We start from the raw sequence: 26,373 nt of genomic DNA, 5'->3' as shown, positions 1-26,373 counted from the left end.
AACAGTCCTTTTATTGAAATAGCTCATTCATCTCTCTTTTGAAAATTAGTTGAAAAAAAAATGAACTGATCTTTTTCACGACCTCACTTCTAAACAGGTTGAGAGTCCAAACGGCACCGTGGTGGTAAAGAGAGGCAGAGGCCGGCCACCGGGCACTCGCAACAAGGCCACGCTGATCGCTCACGCCAAGCTGTTGGCTCAGCAGCAGAATAGAGCCAAGGCGTCGGAGCCTCAGACTTCTCTGCTTCCGGCTAAAGGCAGAGGAAGGCCGGCTTCCAGCAGCACACACAGGGTAAAACTACTGGGCTGCAGGCAAATTCCACCCACAGTTTTAAGCACAGACCCACACAAACAAAGTTCCATCCAACCAGCTGAAACATCTAGTTTCTGTAAAAGCTGGAATAGTTCCGACATAAAATACTTCTGACTACATGTGATTCCAGTTCACAGTCCGTAACCTCCTTTTTCTTTCCTTCTTCCCTACAGCCCATCCAGCCGGCCATCCTTCCCATCAACATGCCCCTCACCCCTGAACTGTCCCCCATGTCCACCCCCTTCCTCCCCTTCCAGCCCAAACCACAGGACCTGAAGCCGGACCGGGGAGAGTCCGTGGCCCCCGCGCCGAGCATGCTCCTCTCTACTCTGCCCCGTCACTTCGTAGGAGGCTCTCTGAGCGGCTTCAGCCCCATCAAAGGTGTGTGTCCTCTGGATGTCTTCAGGAGTTGCATCAGCCTCCAGAGGGGCCCAGAAAGTCCGGCCCTGACCCCTCAAGACCCCACCCAGCACCGCTCGACCATCTACACCCTCCAACCCAAAAGTGGCAGCCCAGATACTCCTCATCCCAGCGGGGACCAGCTGCAGCCTCAGCCCCATCCGCTCCACCAGCAACACAACCGTTGCTCGGGGTGTAACGTGGATGAGGGAGGCCAGAGGGGAGGCAGCCGGGACATCAGGAACCGCCCCCCCCTCCCCCCTCTCCGGGTCCTGCCTCTGAACCTGGACTGCAGCGTTCAGGTGTGCCAGCTGATGAGGACTCGTCATTTGGACTCGTCCCAGCTGCAGACCTTCACCCGCCGACTCTCTGAGGCCCTGTCCCAGGACCTGAGCACCAAGCCCCCCTGCTCCCCTATCACCCCTCCCCCTGAGCAGGCGCTACCCCTCAACCTCAGCAAACGCTTCACACCTAAGAGACCCAGCACTGAAGGACCAGAACCGAGCCGGCAAACAATAAACGGAAACACAGACCAACCGCTGTCAAAGAGATCCAGAACCAGCCTCCAGGAACAGGCCCAGGACTTCAGCCTGGGGGGCCTGTCCAGTTCTGGAGGAGGAGCAGGGCAGGAGGTGGAGATGAAGAGCCAGGAGGAGCCCGCAGACCTGAGCTCCCCAAGCAGGATCAGGGCCTTCCTGCTCGGGCTGCCCCCATTTAAGGTGAAACTGGAGGAAGATCTGAACGGGATGAAGTTTGGGAAATTTCCTCCTTCGGGATCTGAGGTAGAAACCCAGAGGACTGAGGCGGAGAAGGGAGAAGGAACCGTGGCAGTAAAGATGGAGGTGAAGAAGGAGGAGGATGTCGAAAAGGAGCAAACTGAGAGAATCAACAAACTTCAGAAGCTGGAGCAGAAGGAGAGAGATCCCAGCCCCTGCTCTGGTCATGGTCCTGGTTCTGTTTCTGGTCCTGCAGAGCTGATGGGAGCCGGGCCCTCTCACACCGACACACACTGTGTTTAGCATTAATCGCTCTGTTCGTGATCACATTTTCTGATGTGACGCCCGTAGCATCGGTCGGGAACTCGTCGCCTTTGGAACGTGGACGGTCGTGTCCGTCGTGACGTTCCGTGTTGGTCTCCGACGTCGCCGACGCCCGAACACACGGGAGCAGCGACTTCTTTTCCTCTCTTCATCTTTGAAAACATTTGAGCTTACGCTTTTATCTCCTGTCATTTCCGTTTTTTTGTGGTTCTCGATGGGCTGAATTTCGCAGAGGAACAACAGCGCAGAGACACATGACAATCAGAGCAGTTTCTCTTGGTTCTCTTTAAGGTAAAAACAAAGAAACAAGAGTGAGACCGACTCTAAGAAACACTGCCATAAACCTCCATAACACTATTAACTCCACTATTCAATGTTCTGTTGAAATATTGAATAAGGTCCATAAGAGTTTAGAATAACAATATAACATCTATGGATGATGCTATGCATCAAGACTTCATTAAAGAGCATCTAGAGTGTACTGTAGTTTGGTAGTTTCATTTTTAAATTGAACTCTACTTCTGAAGAGAGATGGTTATTTTCAGATAAAGTGTTTTAATGTAATCTGGGGCTCTGAGTGAAAAGCTCCGCAGTCTTCACGTTATAGCTTGTTAAGTGAAGCTTCTCTTTAGTCCTGCTTGTTAGCTAAGATTATATAAACTTTTCTTACACACATGTGCCTTAAATGGCCTGCGAGCTGCCTCATCGCTGGCTTCTAATACATCCATGTAAAGAGATACCTTGATGTTAAACCACGAAGGCGTCCCCTCGCTCCCCCTCCGATCAAAGACGGATCTGATCAGATATGCCAGCTCTCTGTCCATTCAACACCAGAACAAGCGTTTATACTCGATACTCGTCCCTCCTCCTCGTGTTAGTCTGCGTTGTAAAGACCACACCAGTCACATGTCGTCATTTTTTATTTTTTTAACCACCAACACTGTTCAGTTTAGAGATCATCCATGTAGCCTCAATAGTCAAACTACCTCAGGTTGTTTTATTTTTTTCCCCATCTGCTTCACGGGGTTGGACTTTATCGTAGCATCCGTTTGAGTTGAATGTATGCCGCCGATGCTTCACAGACATCTGTCGAAGAAGGCTGGCGTTAAACCAACAATGTGTCACTCAGATTTCCACACAAAAAGGAGGTGAAGTGAATTTATTTGGAGATGGATGTCGGTTTTCTGCATTTGCGGGACGAAATACAGAAAATCATCAGACTTCTCCTCGAAGCCGCCGTCTGTGTATTTTGACGTTGTGTTCTTGAGCTTTTTGCCCTCATGCAAATGTCATAAGCCGGGTTTCCATTCTCTCATAAAACAAATCTGAATCAGATTTATTTCCACTGACTGACAGTATAGGCTGTATTGCTCATGGCTGTAAATAAGTAGAAGAAGTAGTTGTCCTAACCAGAAACAAACCTCAAAGAGGAAAAATATAAACTGCGGTGGACATCTTAAAGAGCAAGAAAAAAAAAATAGTTTCTCTTTGGGAATTACTGTCATCTCTGGGAATATTTGGGATATAATATCTGGGAAAACGCTGGGGAATCACTTTATTTTTAATCTTTGCGGGTCAGACAAGATTGAAAATAAGTCAACATTCCACATGTGCATCAAGTCTTAGAAACAGGCAAAAACACCTCAAACGAACGCACAAACGAATGTTTTTTTTCTCGATTTTGACTGTTTCCATTTACCTTTTCTTCTTCTCATCTTTTTATATGTAAATCAAAAATGGCAATGGAAACCCGGCTGTCCCCATGAGCTTCGTCGGGTGTAATGTCCACGTAGCTTATTCTCCCTGTGAATAAGAGGGCTACTCTGCGTGCGTTCTTCATTATTACGCTTCGAGAGAATAAAATAATGTTTGCCTAATTGATATTAAGCTTTAGTATGAAAATGGATCACCTGCCTGAGATCTGATTTTATTCCAAATGTTTTACCGCGTGCACGTAAAAATGTTGACTTATTTGCTTCAGACTTTTTGGTGAAAATGCGCGGAAACTAAACTCGCATAATTTGCTTCACTTCGCCAAAGAATGTGTCACTTTGTTGGCCCGTTGCCTTGTTTCTTCATCTTTTCATTTGAGGTGCCAACTCGAGACGTGAAGCACATAACTGTGTGTCTGAAAAAAAAATGAAAACATCAAGGTATCCCTTTAAATCGCAACCTCTCCTGTTTGTTTTTATGTTGCAGGCGTTGGTTCAGATTTGCACACCTACTGTACTCTTTGGCTTTTCCATATTTAAAGTTGCCTTTTTTTTTTTTTTTTTTTTTTTTTTTTATCTTCCGTCTGCCTGTGTGTTTCTTGGTTATCATTCAACGCAAACTTTGGATTCAACCACGACACCAAAACTTAACGGGTGTCGTTTATTTCATAGTTAGAATATAGCTTATTGCCATATTGTTATTGTTTTGTAAAGTTGCTAATTCTTCACACATCACATGCTAGTAAATCTTAAAAGTGATAAATTCTTGCAGATTTATTGTCCTCTGAGAAAATATTTAACAGATTGACTTGCTACAGATTTTTTTCTGTTTCATGTGACTATTAAGGTTTAATGTGAGGCAGAATTGTTTGTTAATGACTGCATGAGTAGAGATATGTATACTCAGTAGCTGGGCAGACACACCAAAGTACTCCACCAGACTCCTCCATAATGTCTCTCAGTAATTGATAGTATATCAGAATTAAAGATTTTACTTAATTAACAAATCCTTGACATTTAAGGGGAAACGCTTGTGGGGAAATGAGCAGTAAGGAGGATGGTAAAATCCTACAGTCATGTTTTCTTCCGTGCAGTAATATGTCTCATAACAGGGTAACTGCTGTATGTAACTGTCTTGCTCTGCTTCGTAATGTCAGTAAACCTTTATTTATTGTTGGTAAGGTGTTTTCTGAGTGCGCCACATTCATGCAGTAAAGGCCTTGGTGTGCTTCAAAGGGCCATGTTTGCACAGCTGTGGACAAAAACTGTCATAGCCATTTTGTCTTGTTGGTGTTGTAATCAAAACGGGAAGAGATGACGCACACTTTGAAGCGTCATACTCATTTTTAAGTGACAGAAGTAGTTGAGTGGCGAAAAAAAAACTAACGTCCTGCTAACCTTCTGCTAATGTCAGCCATCACTCTTTTTATTGTAGCATCAATGATTAGCTTTCATCATGATTTTTTAATTTTTGTTTTATTTTATTATTTTTGATTTTTAAACCTGCAACTTTGGGTTAATTAATTATTTAAATGAATAAAGACAAATGGATCAAAAGCAGGTTAGCTGACAACTGGAACAGTGATAAGTTTGTTTATCAGACATGCTAACCTTTACCACTATGGTTAGGTTGTAATCTATTACCGATCTCTTTTACTTTTGGATTTTCTAAAACACTTGGTTTTTTTTTGTTTGTTGTAGTTTTTTGTACATTTTACACTTGAATAATACATTTTCCTGTCTAAAAAGAAGTTTGCTAATGATTTCAGCACTAGGAAGTAATAACAGGTGGGATTATCGCTGTGGGAACAATGATGAATTCGTTAGCTGGACAGCTTTGTTTAAGCTGTAATATATTCCAGACGTTTCTAGTTTTTAACAGTGTAGCCCCAGCTTTTAAAGTAACACCACATTTAACTGACTGCTGTCAGAACAGTGTTAAGTATGTTAGCCAACTACTTTTGTTGAACTGTAATATGTTCCGGACATGATTGCTTTGTATTTTAGCAATAAATGAAAATTATTGATAGTTGTTAGGTTCTGAGTTGTTCCCTGCCATGAAGGTTAAAAGGGGATCAGTTTATGACTGAAGGAACGATGTTTAGTTTGTTAGCCAAACATGCTAAAATGTTTTAACAAGGTTCACGTTAACGGCTTTGGTTAGAATGTAATGTATTCCAGATGAAAATGAATGAAGATTTTAACATAATGCATTTAGCTAAATAGTTGTTCACAGCCTTGGAGGTTAGAAATAGGACAACTTACCTCTGTAAGAACATTAAGTTTGTTAGCCAAACATGCTAACATTCACAGCTTCAGCTTAAGTGAGATATTTTCGTCAAATTCTTGGTTTGTGCTTTTGATAAATGAAAATAAATTAAGATTTTAACACATTACATTTAGCTAAATAGTTGTTCACAGCCTTGGAGGTTAAGAATAGGACAGCTCTGAAAGAACATTAAGTTTGTTAGCCAAACATGCTAGCATTCCCAGCTTTGATGAATTTGAATGTATAACAGCAATTGGCTTTTTATTTTTCTCCTTTCAAAAAGACATATAAAGGGTACAGATATATTTATTTGTGCTGGAATCAAAACTTAATTGCTTCTCACTGGCGTAAGATATTTAAAACATTTATAAAACAGCTTTTCTGCTTAATATTAGTATGTGCTCTGCTAATACCAAAAGTATGCAAAATGGTGGCAAGATACCACTACTAAAAATTTTTTTTTTTTAACCTTCATACCTTTAGCTTCAACAAAAAAGCCCAGTTACACATTTTCCCATCTTCTGCAAGAATGCACCTGTATTCCTCTGATATATTTTTCTGATTTTTAATAGTTCATCAGTGATGTTTAAAGACTGTCCCGTCACCCTTGTAGGATATTGCAATTTTTTCTTAAGAAGGGTTGTGCAAAATGCTTATGAGCAGCCGGTGTCTTGCATTTAATTGACAGCAGTTGAAGCACTCTCAGTGCGGAGAGAAGACACAAATCCTTACAGGGAGGCTAAATTAAACTGACGCAGTGTAAAACTCCACAGTGTGGCATTTGCTCAAACTGTTATGAAGTTACTTAAATTACGCAACTTTCCAAAAAACGATGGAAACAAACTCGCATTACTTCTGTCACTTTACGCTGGAGTGCTTCATCCTGACTGTATTCAGCCGACCTCATTAAACAGACGTGCAAACTAGTTCCCCTGAAGTGCACCCAGGCCTCAACACTTAAACTGGGAGTCTCCCAGTTAAACCGCATCTCCACTGGACCAGGTTTTGTGTTATCTTTAATCATGTGATCATTTGCATTAGTTGTTTCCTTTTCAGCAAGTTTTTTTTGATGATACTGAAAACATGCCACTGAGGGTCCTTCAGAGCAGAGGTCTAGTTTAGAGTTCAGCAGCATGTTAAACCAGTATGACAGTTAGTTATTTTTTTCTTTTGTTTTGCTATTTAAGCTAGGTTTTAAAATTTCATTAGGTATACTTTTTTTTTCTTTCCTTCCTTTGATAAATGTTAAAATGTTTACATTTTGTTATGCATGTTAAACAGATTTGTTATATCCAGTGTTTTGCACACTACTCCAGCATCGGTCTTGAACGGCACTGTTCATTTATGTTAAGTACTTATAAGTGCCTGATACTTAAAATTGGAGTTGATATTTGTAAGCAAGTCAAAGTTAAATTAGATCATCAGCCTTCATGCCATTGACTTGAACAACAGCTCCCGTTGTTGCGATGTTTTGTTGAATTTTACGCTCCGCTCTTGGTTTCGTGTGGGGGGAGGTTGAGATGTCGGAGCAAACTGGACCTACAGGACTCGACAACAGGGACACTGAGTGGCCGGTTGGATGTTCGTGATAAGAAATGATCAAAATAAAGGTGCTACATGTCACATTTTCGCATCTCCCAATTGTTGTATTGATTAAGTGTACGGAAAATCTTTGACTGTCACAGAGCTTCTCTGGATTATTATTATTTTTTTTTTTTTCATTTTGGAGAAATCCAAAGTTCACGAAGAGTAACTGCCTCAATTTATCATGAAAGTAAACCAGAATCTTAAGGGTTGGAGAAATATTTCAGCTGCTTATTAGTTTGCAGGACTATCTTGATTTAAAAAAAGGCTTTCTTAAGTTCTTAAATTTCCCCAAGATGGTGTTGATTAAATAAAAACTGAAGAAGAAACATTGATGCATCTGAGAATTTGAAATGTGTCAATTTAAAACGTTTTCTGTGGATGAATTAATGCATCCACTGAGAAACCTGTTGGGTGTGTGTGTGTGTGTGTGTGTGTGGACAAAAAGATCATAATCTGTTAAATTGTAAAATAATCTCTAGTTTGTCTTCGAGTTTCCTTCTTCCCGACCAGATCATCCAAAGATGATCAGGTTAGTTTTTCCTAAAAAAAGAACAAAAGTAAGAAATGATTTTCATTATAGAGCATTTACGAAACTGGTCTCATGATGAAGTGGGAAACGCAACATAAAAATCGTTCTGCTGGTGCTTTTTTCCTTTTTTGTGTCCCTTTTTAAAGTCATTCTGGGTATCACAGAAAAGTAGAATAGTACCAAGAGGGTGTGTTTTAATGTTTCTTCGAAAAACCTCACCACCTACTTTTAATGCGTGCACCTAACCAAACAAGTGAAAGCAAAAACAGAAACCTGAGAACAAAAGCGATGTTTGAATTATTAAAATTAAGTCATAGAAAGGAACTTAGGACATGACTTCTTCCAGTTATGTCCGTACCTCCACCAAAAAATCCTCCTAATTCACATTTTCTTGCCTATTACAAAAGGTAAATACTCCTTTTGTGAGTAAATACAGCTCCTTTTATGCTCATTTACTCACTCACCAGAAGAGAAAATTCATGTTTGGTGGAACATTCTGGAAACATGTCAAACATGGGTAAATCTAAAATCTGCGCAAAAATGTGCTTAAGATTTGAGCTGTTAGGGAGTTTTAAATTCATCAGGTCTCCGTTGCGACGTCTGTCCAACCAAACAAACAAAGAAAACATCGTGTACTCGCAGTTAAAAAGCCTAAAATTGTCATAGGAACAGCTTCTAACATTACTTCAGACATAAAAAATCAAGATAAACATCTGTTTTATGAAACGGCAGCTCTTGGAGAGGAAAACTGAGACATGGGCAAAGGGGTTTGTGGGTAATGAAGTTTTGGAGAAACACCGGGTACAGATAACATTTTTATTCATCTAGATGTTTTCATCATGTGATAGTGATGCCAAGATGCGTCATGTGGCACCTTTATAAACTGTGGATGTTACACTGATAAAAGTGTTTTTCACATCTGCCTGTAATCTCCTTTCTTACACATTTCTACTTTCTGTTTTCTTTTTTTTCCCCTTGAAATTAACCACAGATCCACTGTAAAATACAAGCGCCCTTTTTTATTTTCCTCTTTCTTCGCAAACTTTGCCGAACTGTTGGCCACAGAGTCGTACCGAGGAGGATGGATGTGTCTCCGAGGTGCTTGATTTGACATGTTAAATGATCTTTACCGATCTACAGTACAAGCTCCTTATTTTCTTTTCTTTTATTTGATCTTTTCTTTCTTGGTAAGCGGTTCTTGGTGTCAGGCACCATTCCCTTTTAACACTGTATATTTATAATAAAAGTAATCTGTTGATGTGTGCGTGATGTGTCATTCTGAAAAGGCAGCAGTCGGGATAGTTTAATTTTATAATGGAAGTAGAAAATGATTTAAGGTAATGAGAGGTTGGACTTTTAACAGAAATTAATGTAGAAAAAAAATGAGTTGACGTACCAGGTGTTTTTTTTCCAGGTTTTTGCAAAAAAAATCTGAATAAACTCACAAAATACAAAGAGAAGAAAGGAAAAAGGCTGCTCTGTTTGAATATATATTTCTTTTTGGGTTAATTTATATAGACTCGTTGAAAATGGAGCAAGAGTTTTACACCAAAGGTTTTGGAACTGTTAAAACCAAAACTGAAAGTTCTTTTTTTAATTATAAAAGATTTGATAAAGAAGCCATAAAACATTTTAGTTTTGTGGCCATTCATGGTGACAAATATATTGAAACGAAAGGTGATGTGTTGAAAATAGTCACAGCCTTTTAAGCTGTGTTACGATGACAAAAGTCACAAGAGCGCAGAAAGAATTTGAGCTGTAACTTTCAGAACGGATACAAGAAGAAATTACCAGGAAAAGAAAAATCACAATTTGGAGTTAAAGTGCGAAGCTGCAAAGGAAAATCAATTTCCTTTTCACGATGAATGTTTTCACTTGAATATTATCCGAGTGCTCGAGTCATTTTTTTATTTTTCTTTCTTTTACAGAAGTTGAAATTGAAATTTTTGAGTTTTTTTTTCTGTAATTTTCTATTTTCGTTCATATTTTAGGCTGGTTTTTATTTGACGTTCAACATTTTGACGTCAGTGTTTTAAAGAAAACGTGAGAAAAGTCAAAATATTGTATTTTTCAAGCATGGCTTCATCACAGAAGCTTTCCAGGAAGTTTCCGGGAAAACTGATGACAAAAGTCGTGATCTGAGATCAGAAATATAGACAAAGTATTATTAGTATATAATTAGTAGTTTTATTCTTTTAAACGGTATTACCCAGAAAGAAAAGGGGCTGTAACACAAACCATCATATTGTTATTTTGGACTGCTGGCTGATGGGAAGCACACCACATTTTTATATAAATATGATACAATAACTTAAAAATAAATATTCTTTTTTTCAATCAAGGTAACAAAAGTTTGAGAGCTGGATAGTTGGCTTCCTGTGATTCTCTGAATTGAGCACTAGATGGAAACAGAGATTGTGACTTCTGTTCTCAACCTTTTTCACCATCATGGCAGCAACACTGAGCTGTTTTTCTCCATCAGCTTTTTCTCCTCTTATCAGCGTCGTGTTATTGCGCTGTAGATGAAAATGTAGTTTGTCTTCAATTTCATCATTCTCCTTTATTTACCGTGATTCCTTCAGAGAAAGTTTTTCACATTTCAAACCAAATCGTCACCCGAAACATAATTCTATAGGATATAAGGACGCGTCTTTCTCCATGTACGGTGAAGTAAACAGATTTACGCCCCCACAACAAAAGTAAAACACATGGCCCCACATTCCTTCCCTGCAGGACTTTTTAACCGAGTCCGTTCCAAAAACATTCAGAGAGTAAACATTCACACCGAGGAGGAAATGAACACATTCCTCAGTCTGCAGCAGGAGCATTGTTACCCACGCTGTGTTAAAGGTCGTGTTTGGCTTGTAGATAGTTTTTTGTAACTTAAGACCTGCAGGTTTGACCTCTGACAACCCAAACTTTGAGGCGACATCACAGTAAGACCGGTTTTTCTAAATTCTAAGCAGGTTTTTTTGTGTGTGTGTGAAAGCAAACAGCATCTTCAGGTCTTCAACACAAAGTATATTTTCAAATTTTGGACCTTTGTCCCATTAAACTCTTAAGCATTCATGGTTTCATTAGAGGTGGTCAGTTTTAATTTAAAAATGAAAAACCAGGGCTGTCGGAAAAAAAACCCCACGAAAATGAAGAAGGAATAGAAGAAAAAATACATCAATAAAATGTTTAAATGATACCTAAGAAATTAAAACGTGACATCTGAAGACATCAACTTAGTCTGTAGGTCTGGACAAACAGAGCTTTAATGCCGTACCGGACACGATATAAGTCAGATTTAAGAGATTGTCACGCAGAGGTGACATCATTATAGTCACAACACGACACAAAAGAGCAGACCGTGATTTAAATAGCCTGCCGTTTGCAAACACAGAAAAAATCATTTCCTCTCTAAAGCTCTCAATTCAAGGGCCCTGCCGACTTTCCAAGTTGCTCAAAGCTGCATCAAACAGTAAAATGCAACAGATAAATCTAAAATCACCATAATCTAAATCCACAGTCGATCTGTGGAGGATTCTGGATTAGCGATATTTTAATAATCACAGCAACTACAGTAATATTGATCTTTCGATTGACCTTTCTTCCTCCTCACAGCTCAACCTGCCAGCTGCTTCATGTGGCCCCTGGAATAACCAAACCTGAAAGGCCTCCTCCTTCAGCCTGATGGCTCTCTGCACCGCTGGTGTCCACCAGCAGGTCCTCCGGCTGCCACCACATCAGGGACCTATGACCTTCTGACCAAGGCTCTTGGAAGCTGCAGCCACAAATGGAGTCTCTGAACAAGGCCCTTTCAGATTCCATGTACCTCTCCTGGTATGTGTGAAAAATGTACCCAAAGGTGCGAGCTGACGGTCTCCCAGACAGGGGCCTCCACCTGACGTCCCCATTTTACCTTCACTACTCGTTTAGGTTCACCTGGTCTGTCCGGTAGTCTTCCCTCCTACCAGATCCTGATCACCACCAGGTCGTGATCAATCTGTCCCGCTCTTCCCCCGTGTGTCCATAAGACCGCAGGTTTGATGATACGATTATATAATCATAGGTGTACTTGGTACAAAGTACACTTACCTGTGCTTAAACATGGGATTGGTTATGCCCAATTCCTTGGGTTCGGATCAGTGAGGGCGTTCTTCCCAATCATGCCTCTCCAGGTTATTCCATCATTGCTCACACGTGCATTGAACCCCCCCGCCCCCCCCAAGAGAAAGATGTAATCTCCAGTTAGCAAACCCTCGAGGACATCACCGAGAGGCTCCAAGAAGGCTGAATGCTCTGAACTGCATTTTAGGGGTCGTGGAACACTGGAGCAGATCTTCACCGTCAAGGAGATTCTGACCATCCAGTCTACATGTGGTTTATAGACTTGGATAAGTTTCACAACCGTGTCTCCTGAGGGATTTTTGGGGGGTTTCTGTGGGAGTGTGGGGAACCAGAGCTGCTTTTGCTGGCTATTTGGTCCCCGCATAACCAAAGCAAGAGCGGTGTCTGCCTTCTTGGTACAAAGTTGAGCTTGTTAACAGTGGGTGTGATGGTCTCCTCCAGGGCTGCCCCTTGTTTGTGGTGTTCATGGACAGGATCTCCAAGTGTATATCTCTGGTTTCCAAAGGGCACTCACTCCCATAGTTTTGAAGAAACTGTGTTGTGTGCTTCCTATCACAGGGCTTGATTTCTCTGGTATCATCTCAAACTGCTTGAATTGCAAAAATCTGACGTGTTTATTTGTGGAAATTGATGCCAAAAAAATGACATTCTAAACCCAGGCTTTAAGGCCGTCATCGACAACCAAATCCAGCACCTACAATTTATATATTTTTTTTTCAGAAACAAAAAATAAAGATACGTTTATTTAGGGTTTTTTGCATGATTTTTTGGAACCCCTCTTTTAAATGAAAACCAGCACATCCTGTCTTTAAACTGAGTTTGTATGTTTGTTTCTTTAACATCACCCACTTCACCTTAGTCACTTATTGTAAATGAGCATTTATTGGACAAGCTATCTCTGTCAAATTGATTGTGTTTTCAATGTCTGTCACCATTAAAACTTGAATATTTTCTTCAAACTACTCTGCAACCTGCCTCTCTACAAACGTCCCTTATTAATCTGGGGTTACACCAGTTTACAGCCCGTAGAGGCCTTCAGATAGATTTACAGCTCACCATCCTCGGTGTTCACAAACTAATCCCCACTTTGTTTCACCCCTACAGAGTTTTTTTCTCTAATCTGTTTTCGCATCCACTGTGACGCCCACATCTGTTCTTGGATGGAAACATTCAGAGCATATTTTCTCCTCACAGTGAGAGAAACATGCTTCATTTTACAGGGTTTCACACATCGCCGGGTGTATTTTTTTTTTAGTTCTTTTTCCAGTTATCTCCACACAGGCAGCCAGCCTGAGGAGAGCTGGACAAAATGACTAAAGAGGAATTAGAAAGTGAGCTGTTGTTAAACCAGGTTAACTGAGAACATCTATGAGGACACAGGATTAAAGTGACTATTATACACGTGGAGCTTCCATTTGAACTGATCAGAACAAACGGAAACGGAGGGACTTAGAGAAAAAAAGAAGACAGACAAAAGGAGAGACAATCACCCTCACACAAAGGCTACAGATGGGATATAGACCTTTTGTTTTGTCCCCCATCTGTCCACCTGTCTGCCTCCTCCCTTCAGAGGCATACCAGAACCACACCTGATCAATAAATCAATAAAATACCCTTCTGTTGAGGAGGAGAGTCAATTTATTAAACCAAAGAAGGAGAAGAGATCGGAAGAGGAATCTTTTACTCAAACAAAAAGAAACACATAAGCAGCAGAAATGACAACAATTCTAAACAATACAGACTGAGTTATCTGGTATCTGTGCAGTTTGGTGTACCACATGATGAGTTTCTATTTCACTACACAGAGGTAAAAAAGTTACGGCTAGAAGTTTGAACAGCACAACAAAATGGCTGACTGATGCGGCGACTCCACAGAGAACAAGTGGACATTTTGAACACAGCACAGACTGTGGGTAACGGCGGGCATCTATGTCATTAGTTCTAACACGACTTTTTTTCACAGTTTTGTCACAAATCTCTGAAAAACACAGATCTGAATTTAATTCAAAGGAAAATGATTTCAAATCAGACATAATTTATGAAATAAACGAGACCTCTGATGACCCAATGGTCCAGGAATTCCTTTGTGGGGGATTTTCTGCACCTTTTAAGGAATGGACTGGAAATGAAGTTCTTTTCTCCTCGTTTCCCGGAAAAGTTGACATTTAGGAGGTTTTCCCCCGCCTAGCAGTGGTGGATGGTTGCCGCGGTAACCCGCCTGCCACGGGCAGCCTCAGTGTTTGTCTCCCAGGCCCGGCGGTTGGCACTCGGCCCACATACCTTCCCCTGGCTCTCAGAGCTCAAAACTGAGCCAGAGGATAATAGAGGATGGGGGTGGTGGTGTGTGTGTGTGTGTGTGTGTGTGTGTGTGGGGGGGGGGGGGTTCTTTAATTGCCGCAAACAGCAATTATCAACAAGGTGAAGCTGCTGAAACTCCATTTGCTCATAATCCAGTTTGAATTAATTTCCTTTTCTTATCCTGCTGTATCCACGCCTCCACCATTTCTATGTACCCATCAACAATCTTATTGATTTGGATTCAAAATCACCCCAGTGCTTAATTTCAAAACTGCTCTACTACCCTCAAACTGAACTTCTTTCTGCATAAAAAAAAGAATCTTTGGTACCAATAATGCACGAGGGAAAATATTTTGAGCTTTTACTGTGTAAGTGAATCACAGAGTTATGAATAGTTAGCAGGCTTTCAGAGGACGGAGGTTTAAATGCGGCCCGTCTCTGATGAACATGGCCCCTCCTCTGCTGTTGCATAATAAGAACATCTGATAATCCCTTTTATTATAGATCAAATACTAAATCTCTCCGACATTTGTGATTATGAACCAGGACAGAAAACTGTTTCGGAAAAATGTGTCGCTGCAAACAGAAAATGTAATTAAAAGTACATACATGTGAAAAAGAAAGTAAAGCCCTCTATAATCTAAAGGTTTCAAGTTTCAGGACATCTTACAAATATACCCGCTCCTTCTCAGGTCTTAGAATGAGGTCATTATAACCTCAGATCTCTATTTTTTTTGGTGATTTATATTTTCAATCCCTTTTTGCTTTCTATGTATTGTTTTATTGCTGTTTTCAGTAGTATTTCACTACTATTGACGGTTACTTGCCTTTATGTGTGTGTTCATTCTTTTTCTTTTCTCATATTTTGTTTTAATTTCTGATTGATTGACCTCATTTTCAGACCACGTTTAGCTTTTTGTAATAATTTTTGCCTCGTCATATCGACCCTTTGTGAAAGACAAGAAAGATTTAGCCTGTATGGATTTATGTTACCAGATTCCCACAATAATATTCAAAAGGCACAAAAAGGTTCCACAGAGTGTAGGGTAATGTCCAAAAAGTTAGGACAGGTCCATGTTTCCCATTGTGTAGCATCTCCTCTTCTTTTAACATCAGTCTGTAAACATCTGGGAACTGAGGAGACCAGCTGTTGAACCTCTGGGAGAGGAATGTTGTCCCCTTCTTGTCTGATGTAGGATTGTAGCTGCTCAGCAGTGCTGGGTCTTCTTTGTTGTATTTTAAATGATTTCAGGTGGTGAAACATCTGGACTGCAAGCAGGTCAGTCCAGCACCCGGACTCTTCTACTATGAAGCCATGCTGTTGGAATAGATGCAGTATGTGGTTTAACAATTTCCTGCTGAAATATGCAAGATCTTCCCTGAAGAAGACGACATCTGGATGGGAGCATATGTTGCTCTAAAACCTGTTTACACCTTTCAGCATTGATGGAACCTTTGCAGATGTGCAGGTTTCCAGTTCCATAGGCACTAATGTTCCAGAGTCTGTAGATGATTAATATTCAAAGTCTTTGCAATGTTATGTAAAGGAACATTATTCTGAAAGTGATTCTCAATTTGTAGACAATTTTTTTTGCAGATTACTGAATCTCTGCACATCTTTACTTCTGAGTTACTCCACCTCTCTCAGGTGCTCTTTTTTTAAATACCCAATCATGTTACTGACTTGTTGCCAATTAAACTGATTAGTTTCAACATGTTCCTCCAACAAAGTGTTTTGAAAAACAGGTTACATGAGTTGACAAAAAATAACTGAACATAATCATTAGATTAAACTCTTTATTAATTTATTTATTTATTTTTCAAACTTGGTTTATTAAGCTTTTTTCACAATAGAACACAGACATACAGGAACACTCAGAACAGGGTCCCATCCCCATGAAGTCAAAAAATTAAATTAAATTAAAATTAAAAATACAATTTTTTTTAAAAGGTTAAACTCTGATGTAGCTGTGACATAATATATCCAGGGGCCATCTTTGGGATTGTTAGAGAAATGAACAATAACTACATTCTGTTTATTTTGACACAGCAGCGCAGTTCACTCCTCAGCTTTAGGACCCATCAGGTTGGCCAGCTGGCGCTAGGACCTCTCGGACTCCTTCCTCGCCTCTTTGTCTCCAGCAGTCGGAGCCTCCTCCTCCTCCTCCTCCTCCTCCTCCTCTTCGTCCTCTGTGGTCTCATTCCGTGTTTCTCTCCATCAGCAGCGGTCTGGATGCTCGCAGGGACAGAAACATGGCTGTGAATCTTGCCAAGAACAGACTGGCCCTGCTGACCGCCTACCAGGACGTCATTGACGAGACCTCGGACACCGACTGGTGAGTCCCGGGGCCAGCCGGCCACTCCTCCTCCATCTCCCCGGTCCTCCTTGTTTCGCTTGCTCCTCTTGGGTTTTTTTTTTTTTTTTCTTGTGCGGGCTAGTGCGCGCTCAGGATGCGCCACGGCAGGACTGGGGCGCATCATCACCATCATCATCATTATTAACGCCGGACTGGTGTAAAGTACGGAAAGAGAGGCCTGGCCTTGAACTGTCAGCAGTTCAGAGCGCAGCTTTGCATTTTCCTGATTAAACGCCTCAGATCAGCTGCGAGCTGCAGGATGCGTAAAAGCCGTGAAAGTGGGAGTTTGTTCGGGGTTTATAGGACAGGTTTCTGGGCTCTGAGCTGACCCGCACCGCAGTACCCTGCAGAGCTTTGTTCCCCCCTCCAGTTCCTCCCGCTCTGTCGGGACCAGGTTTACTCACAGCCAGCTGGAAGCAATTTCAGGCTTTTTGTGCTGTGTGATGCAACGATAAGTGCGCGTGTGAGTGTGTGAGAGAGGCTTCAGCTGAGGGAGACGGGCCTGGTCCAGAGATAACCATGAGCCCCAGCATCCCCGGTGGAGGGCGGAGAGGAGAGGGGCGAGGCCGGTGGGTGGGGAGGGTGGTTAGAGGGGTGTGGGCTCCCATCATCATCATCATCTGTTGAAGTGATTCCCCATGTCCAGCTTTGAAAAGTGAACAAACTGGAACACTAGGAGGTGATCGGTCAGAGAAATCCCAGCTGCGTCCTTTAAAGCAGACTGCAGGAAAGCTGGAGAGAAAATGGTGCGCCACTTATTTAGAAGAATCCCAATTAGCCTGGACAGATAGTTTAGTTTAAAAAAAACTGCAGCCGTTGTTCATGTTGTAAAGATGTATTTGTTCATTTGAAACAAAGTTGTGCAGAGTCACCGAATGTGGAAAATGAACTGTTTTCAATGGATTTTTTTTTTTAACAAGAATTGTTCAAGTTTTGGTGCAGAAGTTGTTTTGTAATGAGTGAAAAAGCTGAGGTGGCGGTGCTGTTTTCAGCCAACCAGGAAGTCCTGAACACTGGACTTCCCTGCCAGCAACCCAGAACAGGGATATTTCAGGTGAATCCCAAAGAAAAACACCGTGCTTTGTGTTGCTGCAGGCACGTCCTCTTTCCTCCCCCTCTCCTGTTTGTGTTTGACAGAAAGTAGAAAGAGGAAGGCCTCTTTTTTTTTTTCACTGGAAGAGCTGCAGTGAAGCCTCTACCAGAGGTCATATTTGACTGTAAGTTAAACTGTAACCTGCCGTCCATGATCACTTATGTCACGTTCCACAATCAGTGGAGCTTTTGGAGAGACTGAGCTCAGATTATGGAGCCTGTCCTGAGTCATTTGGAGCCGAACACCGTCTTTACCATGAAATGTGACCTGGTGCCATCTGTTGTTGGTCATTAGGCTGAATGAGGTCAGATTGCCTTTAATACACAAAGCAGTTCTTCTTTCAGTTTGAAGAGTTTTGGTTTTGGTTCCACATTGGGTGTCGTTGTGGTTTATTTTTTTAATTCCATGGAAACGACACTTGCGGATGTCGATTAAGCCTGAATCACCTTAAAACTCCTAAATCTGACCTTCAATTCACTGAGGGATTAAATCAGATAAAAGTTTGCAGGTGTTGCTGCTTTTCATCCTCTTCTGGGGGGGGGGGTTTGGTACCTTAGAAGCTATTTGATTAAACACTTTGTCTGATTTATCAGGATCGGTTCTACTCGACCTACAACCCAGACTTTAGTTTCAGCTACTTTTTAGGGACAGATAACACACCCAGATACACTTTGAGATTCGGTTTACTTGACTAACTAGTCAAGACAGTCTAAGATATGTCTTTTGTTTGTGTACATAGATACAAAATAACTGCATACAGGAAAACAGTTTCACACATTTTTTTTTTTATTAAACTGTTATTAAAAGAGTGTTTGGTGGTGTCATTTAAGTGACCCAAGTTTGTCTCTTGGACGAACCGTTTTCTACTTCTACTCTTTCAAGTATTTTTGTTTAAACCTTGCATTCAGTCACAGGATACATTTAGCCATTGAAAATGACTTGCTAATGGTCAGGAAAACATCAAGGCTTGCCATAGAATAGACTAACAAACCATACAACACCACTTTTTTTTTTTTTTTTTCCTGTTTTATTGGTTGTCCAGTGAGTCCCATCCCATCTAAAAAAAAAAAAAAATACCAGGTGGCTAAAGGCAAAAAGTGATACCAGGCTTATGAAACAGAAATCTGTGTGCTTGTTCTGATAAACAGGATATCTGTGTGTGTGTGTGTGTGTGTGTGTGTGTCACCCAGCATGACCTTTAAAGTGACGTATATCAGTAAAAACGTGTGGTTTGTGTGTCCAGCATGTTTTATTCGCCCCTTTAAATGTGACGCAACAGTAGTTTTGTGACTATTTCATGAAATGCAGTGACTTGAAGTACGTTAGTATGACACCACAAAGGAAAGAAATTTTTGCGTCAGTCCCAAACTGAACTTTCAAAGTATTGGAAGGTCTCAATACTGTACGAACGCACCCAGGGATCAGATCTCTTCTGCATGTAAACACTCAAGTAGTCCCAGGTGCTCTGTACATGCTCCAAAGCTCCATCTTTTTCTTTTTTTTTTATATGTAAAACCAGTGAAGTGTCAGTGTATATTAATCCAGCTGAATTCCCAATAAAACTGCATATTTTTCTGTTTCTTTTGTCAGAAACTGGGACTGAAAATGAGCCCATTAAGACTACGTGTCAGCTCGGGTTCACTTAAAGCATCTCCAGACTGTCGCTCTGCTCTGATAAAATCTTGATTTTATAACTGCAGCCTCATCGGACACCAGTAAAGTAACGTCAAGATAACGTCTGTGCAGTGAATTCAGCTGTACTTACACGCACCGTGATCTCCCACAGAGAAATGTAGAAGCAGCTGAACGTCTTAAATGTTTTCTTGCTCAGTCCACAGCGTCGCGGCATCAGAAATGCTTCATTAAACCATAACCATGTCGGCTATGTTCTTTTGTAAGGTTATTTTCCAGTAGCATTAAAAAGCCGGCGGAAATCAGGTCTGTGGAGACGAATCGATAGATTTTACAAGCAAAAATTGTAAAAAATAAATACAGCTCTGACTTTGTAATGTGAGGATTTGACTTAATACTTTTCAAGTGAATTAAGAAAGGTATCAGAGGATTAACTGGTAATGAACTACAGTTAGTTGTAACTGTCTGAATGATTAACCTTCCAGATTTGGAGGATTTGGTGCACTTGTGCCAAATATGGAGATTAGAAGTGATGTAAGATATCTGGAGAGTTAACAGATATGTTGCTGGAGGTTGTTTTAACCGATTAAAACAGAACTGGGCAAAGCTGAGTGTTGCTAAACAACCGAAGGTGATGTGTCAGGAGAACGTTTTCTGCAAGCCAAACCTCCGCAGATAGAGATTAGAAATGCCGACGAAAATGACAAAATCTGTGATATAACTGAATCTAAATCTGGTTCAAAGAGCAAGTAAACACGACTGAGAATGTGACCAGACGCTTAGCTGTCTTTCACAGTTCGCTGCAGACACACGGCTCAGTCAGGACAGGATTCACTGGCAGTCTAAAGGTTTTTTTATCAGCAATAGAAAAACAAAAATGCAGGATTAATTTCCATCACTATTCTGGAACCTGTTTGTGTCATAACAGTCTGACACTGAGCGTCGCAATCCCCCCAGAGGGAAGCCAAAGCATCATCATTAAACCCTGGTCCTGTTGTCGATCTCGACAGGAAGTGATGCTTGTTCCACTTGCGGTCCCTCCGGGCCTCACCAAACTGAAAAAGTGTGAATTGGATTTGGCGTCGGCCCCTGTTTGTGTCTGTATGTCTGTTCAGTTTGTATGGGGCAGGGCTGCAGACGTTCAGAGGTTTCCTTCTGCTCGGATGTTTGCTTGTTTAGCGGGAGCAGAGATGATGCACGGGGCCTCAGGCCTGCCCCCGTTTTTCACACTTGATAGGATCTGAACAAAGGCAGAGACTTCGAAACAGCGCTGACCCCAAACAACACGGGACACCCCCTAAACTCCTTCCACTGCCCTCTGCCCTACTGTCTTATTTTTAAAGCTAAATGCAGTCGTGCAGCAGTGGTCTGGTCCCAGATTGAAACTCCCTGCCTCTGACTTGTTCAGGATCTAACTGGTTGGTTTTTTGTGCTCAGCAATGGCTTTTTAACAATCACAGCTTTGTCAACAGGGTAAAAAAAAAATCCCCCCTCTGTAGAGCTACGTAGCTACATGTACTTTTATTGTATGTCTCAGATGCTACTGCAGCTTGATGTCGCCTTAAAATGACACCAGCCAGGACAGAAAAGCAGTACATGACACACACACTCCTATTGAAGAGAGAGGATTGAACATAAAGCTGAACTGAACGAATAAAGTGGAACAAAATTAGCGCTGAAATGAAAGTGGAACCGATTGATTACAAACGAGGTTATGAGTTTTAATAAAAGAAGGAATGCATGTGACATCATCAGCGAGGTTCCAGGGTATAAAGTGCTCGATTCAGAGGCAGCGGGCTGTTCGGGTGGTGCAAAAACACAGAAAACAGGTTTAAAACGAGGAGGAGCTGTTGTGAAACCGATTGTCCCAACGGACTTGGAAAGAAGTCGAGTTTTTTGTACAAACTTCTGAAAAGTAAAGAGAAGCGAGCCAGATGAACTGCTGCAGTCCGGCTCAGAAACTCTTTGTGTGTTGAATTTTAGGGTAAAAATCCAACCATGGACCAGCTGTTTTGCATCTCCCATTCATAGTCAGTGGAACTGTCATGTTTCTTATGTGGATAGCTGTGTTTGACCTTCTCAACACAGATAGTTCACTAACTAACTGACTTTATGTGGGGGAGTTAAGTTAAAAACATGCGCTAACAGAAGTTTAAATAAAATGAAATGGCAACTATTTTGTACTTCTATTTTTTGCTTGTTTGTATAGTTTAACCATTTTAGGGGCTTGGACTTTGGACAATTTGGACTTTGACAGATTGGGACTAATCAAGTCAACGACTAATCAAGCAAATAATCAGCAGACTAATCAATGCTGAGATGACTCTGGATAAAATAAGAAACTCCCTTTAGGGATCAATTTCTGTGCCCATGTTTAAACTTTTGAAAATGTATTCCCTTCCCATGTTAATGGAGGTAAATTTAATGCTGTTAAACTTGATCCGGAACGCTTATCTTCCCTCTGCTGCTCGTCATCCACTCAGTCGTGTGAGGGTGAGAATTGTGTTTTCTGAAGAATCAATCAAGAAAGTGTTTTTTTTTTTCCCAAACATGCAAAGGTGTTGATGTTTATTTGTGAATTCACAACACCCTTACAGATGTTTTTTCCCTGCCTGACTCATCCACAGTGCTGAGCTCGACACACCGTCGGCTGTTGGTGGCTGAGAATGAAGCATGAAACAAGCTCACGCTATGAATCAGCTTTTAGCCACAATCATGGCTGGGTCATATGACCAAAAAAAACCCAACGTATTTATTTAAAAACATTTCTCATCCTGATATTAATAACGGGACAATAGAACAGTAGGTATTAGCTCTGTAGCTAATGTCCAGCTGTGTTAACATCTGTTAGCTTCTCTCCTGCTGTCTATGCTTTAATAAACTGTATTTTAATGCAGCTGAAATCCTAATAAAGCCTCTTATTTCCTTTTTTTTATTGTCCGTTATCAGACAACACAGTGAATGAGAAACAGAGGGTGAAATAACAGCAGTTAACACGACACCTTAACCAGCAGTCTCGGATTTTCCAGATGCAACATGGTCTGATAAAATGAGCTTTTTTAAAAAATTTTGGTTGTCCTTTGATAAGACTCAGAATATTAGTTCACATGAACAGCTTACAAGCTGAAGCAGCTCTGATGGAAAGAGGCACATTAAGGAAACTGTGCTAGCAGGGTAGTTCTAATTCACTTTTACGTTGGACATGCTGAACAGTTTCTCTTTTCTTTTCTTTGAAATGCTCCCAAACTTTAGGCATTTTTCCTCAAAATCAAATCAAATTTATTTGTATAGCACATTTCATGTACAAAACAATTCAAAGTGCTTTACATAAAATAAAAACATTGCAGCGGGGAGTGGAAGGAGCATTAAAAATACATAAAAGAATATAAAGAGAAACAAATTAATTAATTAAAAGAAAAACACTTGACTGATCATTTCATAAAAAATTCTACTTGAAAGTGAGTGAAAAAAGTTTTCTATCTCCACTGTGCTGATGTCTTTCCTCCTTGGCATTGTGTTAACACACACCTGAATGCTCCAGACCAGCAAACTGACAAAACGTCTGATTTTATAGAGGTGCTCACACCTACTGATGATCAGTCAATCAGTGCATTGATCATAGTCATCATTTTCAAACACTGCTTCTGTGTTTTGTCTCAGTTTTTGTCAAATTAAATGACACAGTGTCAAAGAGAAATCGATTTTTACCACTTACAGCTCATTATTTGGGTATGAAATAGAGTAAGAAGTTAGATTGAATAATCAGATGATAAAAACAGCGCTTGTTGTGGGTGTTTTCATTTGTTAGTTCACCTCAGACAGAAAAAAAGGAGCTGGTTGAAACAACATTTCTACACAAGAAGAAACAAATTCATGTGAAAATGAGTTCGAAAGAACCAGCTTTAAGAGCGTTGAGTATTAACAGATGGTCACGTGCAGGAGGACGATCTGCCGGATATCATCCAGTTACATAATCTGTGAAACATGAAAACAGCTTTTTTAAACTGAGCTTTTATTCACATGAACCGCCTGAAGGAAAGTCCTGACACTGTAAACCAGTGCAGCTGTGCTCAGATGGGAGCAGGGTGGACAAAAGAGATGTTTTAAGATGGTATTTACTTTAAAGCCTGCTATTATTTATTCAACCTGTCCTTGAGGCGAAAAGAGAGGAATTTCGACCTTTGATTCATGAATGCGCTGTGAAGGGGACGATGTTCAAAGGCCAGCGAGTGAATCCGGGTTATCCGATATCAAACAATCCGCAGATGTTCAGGAATGCACACCTCTGCAACTGTCATGTGACCCTTTGACCCCTCCAGTTGTTGGAGGAGGCCATTATCTGACGAGTCACCTCTGGCAGATTGACAAAAAGAGGAAAATGGTGGTAAGAAGAGATGAGCAGCAGATTCTTGTGTTATATTACATTGGTCGTTGCAGTCAGGAAAATAACCCTTTTTACCTGCAGTCATACTTTCTTTGGTCCTCGTCAGCTCGCATTCGAACATATTTTGTTTATTTACGCCTGAGGAAGCTCTAAGGTCGCACTCGGTTTTGATTCAAGGTCGGCCACTCACAGAGGAGCTGAGCGAGGTAAAAACAGCCAGCGGGGTGGATCTTTGGAAGCAGTGGGTTTCACGTTCCTCATCAGGACCCACTGAATGATGTGCGCGAAGCTGCAGTCTCCCCATTTCCACCAGCTCAACACCTGTGGGAGACTTTAGACACGGTCTAAACACTGAGAGCTCCAGAGGATCCATAAGAAGGAGCGTTGATGCTCTTGTAGAGTAATGACAGACAAATTCTGCACTTTAAAGCCACTGAACTGGTGAAATAGTTTCAAAATGCAACAGAGTCTCATGGACTGACAGCAGATGCCAGTTGGGGATAACTTCCTGTCGTCCATCCATCCATCCATCAGTTTTTTAGAGTCTCTGAGGTAAAAATGTGGACGTATAAACAGAAAAACTAAATCCACACTTCAGGAAGTAGAGACGTGCCGTTGTCATGACAGTGACGAGTCGGAGGAGGAAGGGACGCATTTCTGTGTGTGGAGAACACCTTCAGAGAAACTGTAAAAAAATAATTTCTGGGCCATTGTTGTTAAATCTAGACCAAGACATTGTGAGGCATCAGGCTGCAGTTCCAGTTAAAAGCTGTATACAAAACAAAAATTCTGACAAACACGATATTCTTTTTCTGCATCATCTCCAAATGTTAGGGATGATTGGCTCTTTGGGAAAAGGTTTAGTGTTAACTTTCAAAAGTAAAGAATTTACTCACGATGCTTCAGGAACAGTTTATTTTGGATGCAACATGCAGAGGTGTTTCCGGCCAATTTTACCAGAATGAGAAATTTAGAATTTGAATGTGCTCAACGGCCCACGTATAAACCGAACTCTTGTCGAAACGGCAGATTTGAATTGCTATCAAGTTAAGTGCAAACTCATCAAAGGTTTCTTTCAAGAGCAGCCTGTCAGGATTTGAGAAAGATGAAAGTTGCAGGTTTCATCTGCAAAAACAGCCCCCTGTACATGAAAATGATCATTAATACACTTATCTGCTGAAAGGGTGCATCCGGTCAAATTCATAATAAATATTCTGTTTTTTTATCTGTGCGCAGTCGTTGCTGTCTTGCCCAAATGTTGATTACTTTGTGTCTCACCGGCACGAGGATCATAACAAACCACCTTATAGATGGATCGTCTGAGTGAAAACACACACACAGAAAGGTTTTTTATTTAATTTCTGATGACTGATTCTCAGTCAGTTTGTGGAAGAAGTCCAGGTTTGACCTCTGACCTCCTGAACGTGGCAGTTCTCCTCGTCTTCCTCCTCGTCTCCTCATCGTCTACACTTGAATGTGTAAACCTTAAAGCAGCGAGCAGACGTTTTCTTTCTGCGGTGGCGTGCTGAGGTCTTTCTGCACCGCTCGTTCCCCCTCAGATTAATTTAGAACAGGGTCAGTAGTACGATGTGCAGAAAACCAGCCATTCGCTGTCATCGCGCCTGCTGTGTGACATCCTGGCTTACGGGCAGATTCATTTCTTGGAAATTTGTTGAAACATTTCACCCAAACCTGATGCATGTTAGCGTCAAAGTGGCAGGTCGAATATTTGTGATTTAGAGAAAAAGAATACAAATTTTTGCCTTCTAGCAGCATTTCAGCTGAATAAACAGTCTTGACAACCTCATTGCTCGCACTTCCTGTAGGTGTCAATTAATCAATTACGCAGTTGTTTGACAGTTGGCCCGGTCGCCTCTCTTCTTCCATCCCATTTTTCTTCTTCTTCTTCTTCTCCCTCTACGTCTTCTTATCTGACTTATAATTCCTCCCCCTCCTCTGGCAGTTCACATTTATATTTAGGAACGTAGCTGATGCTGTGAGGTAGCGCTGCACTGGAATCAGCTTAAATAAATCATGTCCCCGACATTGAAAGCAGCGAGCAGTGATCAGCCAAAAAGATCACATTGGCAACAGTGAGTATGTTTAGATTTGTAGAAAAACGAGGATGAGAAACACACAAAATGGATTTATTTTTCCCTCTTCCTCTTTGCTGATTTTCAAGGCGCAGGTTTTTCTTTCACCTAAAAACCATCGAAGGGGAACCTCTAAACACTCGTGACCGTGCTGACATTTGAAGGTGTCCAAAATAGAGAAAGTCAATAGTTTTATTGCACCATCCACTTTTATATAATCCTGGTCTGAATGGAAAGTGCTCCACAACGGAGGAATGAAGTACAGTGTTATGAAACAGGAGCTGATGAAGAGGTGTAGCGGAGTGAATCTGCAGGTATAACGTACATACTCTCCCAACTGGATTTATTGTCTGCTAATCCAAAGTCAGACACGTGTCAGTGCTCACTTTGCACAGTCATAGTGCGTGTTCACAGGGGTTTGGATGCCGCTGCATCTCAGAATTGGACTCTTGATGGTTCTACCCATCTCCATTTCAGATCATGAATGGATTGCTTCTTATTTACATACTTTTTTTTGACAAACTGCGATTATATGTGTGCCTCCCTCTGCT

The 26,373-nt window shown here is 41.1% G+C and overlaps 2 protein-coding genes across 7 annotated transcripts in view; both read left to right on the top strand.

Annotated features, from left to right (window-relative positions):
• LOC142401268 (uncharacterized) overlaps nucleotides 1–9,107 on the top strand; it is a 51,293-nt gene extending 42,186 nt beyond the window's left edge. For all 3 annotated transcript variants that reach the window (XM_075486614.1, XM_075486616.1, XM_075486615.1), the window contains exons 11-12: nucleotides 98–292; nucleotides 487–9,107. In XM_075486614.1, coding sequence (XP_075342729.1) covers nucleotides 98–292; nucleotides 487–1,731 — 1,440 coding nt within the window. In that variant the 3' untranslated portion in view covers nucleotides 1,732–9,107. The remainder of the gene's footprint in view (nucleotides 1–97; nucleotides 293–486) is intronic.
• A 7,332-nt stretch (nucleotides 9,108–16,439) lies between these two features.
• Nucleotides 16,440–26,373, top strand: part of dbn1 (drebrin 1) — a 132,172-nt gene continuing 122,238 nt past the window's right edge. For 2 of the 4 annotated variants that reach the window (XM_075486611.1, XM_075486610.1), the window contains exon 1: nucleotides 16,440–16,599. In XM_075486611.1, coding sequence (XP_075342726.1) covers nucleotides 16,517–16,599 — 83 coding nt within the window. In that variant the 5' untranslated portion in view covers nucleotides 16,440–16,516. The remainder of the gene's footprint in view (nucleotides 16,600–26,373) is intronic. The other 2 variants (XM_075486613.1, XM_075486612.1) reach the window with 2 other exon arrangements.

This window comes from Odontesthes bonariensis, chromosome 16, assembly GCF_027942865.1.
Source record: "Odontesthes bonariensis isolate fOdoBon6 chromosome 16, fOdoBon6.hap1, whole genome shotgun sequence".
NCBI lineage: Eukaryota > Metazoa > Chordata > Actinopteri > Atheriniformes > Atherinopsidae > Odontesthes > Odontesthes bonariensis.
This window is presented reverse-complemented; position numbering and strand designations above follow the sequence as displayed.